Raw genomic sequence first — 4,730 nt, 5'->3', positions numbered from 1 at the left:
TGCCAAGGCTTAAAGCAGCAACAACGCTACACATAAAAACTGATGATGGTGGAAAAATACACCGAAACGTATTTTGATTGATAAATAGAGACAATAAATGACTGAAACCCAGGAATGAATTTGATTTGGAATTGAAACACAGTCAGGAAAGTATATACTATCTATACATATAACGAATACATATAGAGTTTTCAAATTTATTTCGGAAAGCTCACCTGGCGGAGTGGCTCTATTCCTAACACTTCTGCGATTCGTCATTCTGGCACTCTGCGACCTCACAGCCGGCCTGCGCCGCCTCTGAGTCGGAGTGCCGTCGGCCGGTGGCGGAATCGCTTCCATGCTGGAACTTCCAGTGGCGCAAATCGACGCTGAGCGTCCTTTCGAACGCGGAACGCGTTGCGGCCTATCGTCCGTCATGGCGGTAACTAACGATGCCGACGCTTGCAAGCCGTCGCGACGCCCGTCGGCGTTGCCAACAAATAATTGCTATTCGCGAGTTCAACTACCTATGGGGGCGCTGCGAAACGTCAAATTACTAGTTGTCGACTGACAGTTAAGACTTGCTTAGCTATTGGGGTTATGTCAAGAATTCATTTCTGCCACAAGGAATATTTTCCGCACAAAATCAGTACTTTTCCATTTTCAAAGAAATCAACAACCTTCGTTGCCTAGAAACCGTCCCTGGTGACGTGTTTCCGGATACACATAAACCTGATCGACCAATCGCTTGTAGACTCTTTGAATACAATACGTGCACCATGGCAACGAGTGAATACAAACACATCAACTTTGAAATCAGTTGTCAGTAAAGCAGTATTTATTGCAATTGAAGTTTTAAATTAACCGGTTTTTGCACGTTCGTTTCGGAAAAAGTGTCTTATTTGTTGGCATTGCCTTTCGAAGGATTGAAGGACCCGAAAATGTGACTTTAAAATAGAAAATTAGCGATTATACAGGAAATGTTGACGACTTTTGCGACTTAAATCGTTGGCAGGATATTAAGGGTGGGAAGTTTTCAGATTGAGACCCGCTATATTGGAAAACAAGAGCATTCTACAGGGTGACCAAGGTAAGAGTACATTACATCTGAACCTTGTAGCATATTTTTTAATCAGTTCGATACATTCTTCGCGTCCGTGAAGTGAAAATATCGTAAAATTTAAGACATTTTGAAAAAAAAAAAGTTTTTTCAAAAAATCGTTGTAAAAATTTCGGCCAAAAATCAAAATTTTACAAGTGTGTTTTTTGAGCTCAAACGGCTCCTTTACTCGTCTTTATCTATGGCACAGATCACGCAGGTTATGGTTAACACTGATGTGCGACTGATCGTTAACCTCTTATAGCGAACTCTATCCGCCACTTCTCAACTAGCAACTCCAACCGAAAACGCCAGCTATATCTCACCGCATGACATCTGTGGCGTTCCGATTCAAATAGAACTTCCATCCTCGGACAGCATTTAGCAGTAAATGATCGAAATTTGAATATCAGACACTTAGGTGCAAGATTATGCCAAAATTTCATGTTTTTCGTCCCGTTTTTGCTCATATCTCGGAGGCAAATTGAGCAAGAACGCTCATTTGTACGTCATTCTAGAGAGAAATAAATGGCCTTTTTAGCAAGTGAACCATCGATAAGCAAATGTTGGCAGTTTTCTCAAAAAATGCTTGAATTCAAGAAGTTTTAGATTTGCGTGGTTTTTTTTGTTGCAAAATCCACTTGAACATGACGCTGCTTTTTTCCAAGTTTCTCAAGAACCATTCGAGCCACAGAATTCGTTTTGGCCTCGTTGGATAGGGAATTGAATGGGGATCCGCCCTTGTATCTGAACCTTCTAGCATGAATTGTTTTTTCTCCCTCAGTAATAAAAAATAAAATAAAATAAAGTAGTTATATTGATAAATAATTACGGTAACAACAAATTTCCTGCCTCTTATGCCAATAAGCTTTTAATATATACATTTCTCCTAAAACTTCAGTAAACATAACCGAACGTCGCGTTTAAAGACCTTATCGTAAATTCTTCAAATAGCCGAATTTACTTGACCCCCGAGCATAATTCAGACATTAAGCAACTTTTCGACGACTCTAAGCGCTTGCAGCTTATGCATACTATAAGTTTCATATATGAGTAAACTACATCTCACTAAAAACTAATTTCACAGGTTTAATAAATGTCTGTTGCAAATCCCATTACGTCATACTGCCGTACTTATGGCTAGGCGGCCATATCGGAGCATCTGAGGTGGTCGGCATGGGGTCCCTAGTAAACGCATTTACGATTGAGTCTTTCAATCGATCCTTGAACGTTTTGTATTCCATGTCTGCGTATTTTGCACCGAAGTCGAAATCGGCAACTTCTACTACAAATCTGCGAAACATTCATCGTTAAACTCAATTTAAGGGAGCGCCAATGAGCTAAAAATTACCTGGACCTATTTTGTAGATAATATGCTATTCCAAATACAATTGAAACCACTGCAGCCAGGCTGAAAGCCACTGGCACGACTATCACTGATAGCTGAGACTGCTGCTTAACTGCAGAAGAATAACAAATAGATCTCAGACTTGTCCACGTTCTTAAACATACCCTTATAAACAGTTACAGCAACAGGTGTGATCTTTTTGCTCACGTCATTTTTAATGATAATGATCACAGTGTATTTGTCCTGGAGGTATCTGCGAATGGGAAATTCGCACGTCTCCAACTCGATGAAATGTTCGCAAGTTTCGTTGCCAGTGACATTATATAATCCTGTAAACTTTACAGTTAGAACACTAAAAGACAACGCTACAGTTTACATTTTACCTGGTTTAAAGAAGTAGCAAAACTGGATTTTTTCCGAGCCTTGACACTTGATATTTAAGCTCAAAAGCTCACCATGTTGTAGCCAGTTGTTACCAGATACAGTAACATTTGAAATGGGAGCTGTAAAATCGCAACAGATACAATGAGATCATATCACTGGGCAGAAGAGCGTACCTTTCGTAATAAACGAACTCTGGAAAAAGCCGTGCACCTTTGTTTGATCAGTGACGACAGCAGTGCTATTGCATACATAAGGGAATAATGCGTTGTAGGGTACTAAAGTTCCATTTTGCCACATTTTTATATTCGACTCTGTCTTATTGCCAGCTGTAGTGGTGAAGTTAAGTTCGATAGTCCCACTAGCCACATCGCGTTTAGACACAGATTTTGGCTTTAGGGTGGTCTGAAACATCCCTAATAAGAACGAATACTTATATGATTAAATACAGAAATACCTACCGTAGAAGTTGTGGTAGTTCCAGCAGTTGTAGTGGATCCTTTCGTAGTAGTGGTTGGTGGAGTACTAGTGGTAGACGGTGGAAGAGTGACGGGAGGAGGCAAGGGTGAAAAATCTCCCATAATAAGCGTCTCAATAATGTGATGCTCGTCGGTTTTCGTAAAATTAAACTCGAATTGCATATCGGTTGTAATCCCATAGTAAACGCAATCCAGAAACCAGTAAGACAATACTGTAGGTGCTGTGGAGACGTAATTCTTGTCTGCAGCTTTCAGAACTGTATTAAACCGGACGGTATCGGTTACAGATACAAAACCGGCGCGGGTTTCATTTCGTTGAGCGACTACAAGCTGTCCATTAAGCGAGTCTATAAAAATACTTAATGAATTATCTAACTAGTTACTAACTCAATTTAACTCGAACCTGAGACATTGATGAACGTCCCTTGTGAATTTGAAGAAATACATATGAACGATAAATATATTTTGCATACAACCACTCTGATAATATATATACCAGATGTGTACACCGACCGGTTGTATGTAACTGACCAGTCGTCCGTTGTAGACACTTTTTGTATCTACAAAAAAATATTCTATGTTAGTTGTCCCAGTTGAGAGCCCGAAATGGGCAAACTTACTTCTCTGTTATTTTGCGGAATAGCATCGTCCTTCCACGTATATTTAAACGTTTCACCAGTCAACGGCTGCCCACTTTCATCATAAACACTAACAGTACATTGCACAGTGGCCCCCAAAACAATAGGATCATCACATTGCAATTTTAACTCAAACGCCCATCCTAACAGTTTAAAACGGTGGGTGCTCAAAAGCACATATTATTAGTGGCGATGATTACTTACCCAATTCAACACAAACAAGGAGAAAAAGGAAAATTGAAAAAATTCCAGGCCAAAACATTTTGTTAGACCTAAGTGTCTTTTCATAACAAAAAACACCTTGACTGAATGTCAGTGGTAAATTTGGTAAGTGGGGTTAGGAAAATGGGGGAAAAACCTGAAAATATAATGTTTTAAACGACTGTTTTCAATATCGAAGTGCAGAATGAGTCAATGTTCAAACAACTCCCAAAATTCAATTGATTTCGAAAGTTCACTTCGTCATTGATGACGTCACATTGAGAACAATATGAAATTGATTTGCCCGTTAACCACAGCTTTCTAAGTTGTTTGAATAACTGCTTAAAGGGTGGAGCACTAAAATTTCAGTATAGAAAATATCGTTTTAAATACCGGTTTGTTTGCGAAAAAATGTGTTAATAATGCCATTCATAATAGAAATTGTATATACTTTCCTGACTGTGTTTCAATTCCAAATCAAATTAATTCCTGGGTTTCAGGCATTTATTCTCTCTATTTATCAATCAAAATACGTTTCGGTGTATTTTTCCACCATCATCAGTTTTTATGTGTAGCGTTGTTGCTGCTTTAAGCCTTGGCATGCA

General features: G+C 39.2%; 2 protein-coding genes across 2 annotated transcripts in view; both read right to left on the bottom strand.

The window, feature by feature from the left end:
- The window catches only part of LOC109538906 (GTP-binding protein REM 1), a gene marked incomplete at its 3' end in the record, with an annotated part of 17,839 nt that extends 17,360 nt beyond the window's left edge, over positions 1-479 (bottom strand). Inside the window, 1 exon segment of the mRNA XM_048669863.1 lies at positions 216-479. Coding sequence (XP_048525820.1) covers positions 216-417 — 202 coding nt within the window.
- A 1,398-nt stretch (positions 480-1,877) lies between these two features.
- On the bottom strand, positions 1,878-4,458 carry LOC109538917. The gene is made up of 9 exons (XM_019906358.2): positions 4,129-4,458; positions 3,907-4,067; positions 3,690-3,846; positions 3,269-3,633; positions 2,984-3,212; positions 2,810-2,929; positions 2,591-2,755; positions 2,430-2,538; positions 1,878-2,371 (listed from the first exon to the last, which is right to left on the bottom strand). The coding sequence occupies exons 1-9, from the start codon at positions 4,184-4,186 to the stop codon at positions 2,194-2,196; spliced, it is 1,542 nt and encodes a 513-aa protein (XP_019761917.1). The 5' UTR covers positions 4,187-4,458; the 3' UTR covers positions 1,878-2,193.
- Between the last annotated feature and the right edge of the window lie 272 nt (positions 4,459-4,730).

Source organism: Dendroctonus ponderosae, unplaced genomic scaffold (assembly GCF_020466585.1).
Source record: "Dendroctonus ponderosae isolate FM_Combo_2020 unplaced genomic scaffold, Dpon_F_20191213v2 Dpon_F_20191213_9, whole genome shotgun sequence".
Taxonomy (NCBI): domain Eukaryota; kingdom Metazoa; phylum Arthropoda; class Insecta; order Coleoptera; family Curculionidae; genus Dendroctonus; species Dendroctonus ponderosae.
This window is presented reverse-complemented; position numbering and strand designations above follow the sequence as displayed.

Coding starts and splice junctions, on each gene's coding strand:
- LOC109538917 (XM_019906358.2), bottom strand. CDS start 4,186: ATGTTTTGGCCTGGAATTTTTTCAATTTTCCTTTTTCTCCTTGTTTGT. Junction 3,847..3,906: donor TTCCGCAAAATAACAGAGAA/GTAAGTTTGCCC, acceptor ATTTTTTTGTAG/ATACAAAAAGTGTCTACAAC. Junction 2,539..2,590: donor TGCTGTAACTGTTTATAAGG/GTATGTTTAAGA, acceptor ATTCTTCTGCAG/TTAAGCAGCAGTCTCAGCTA.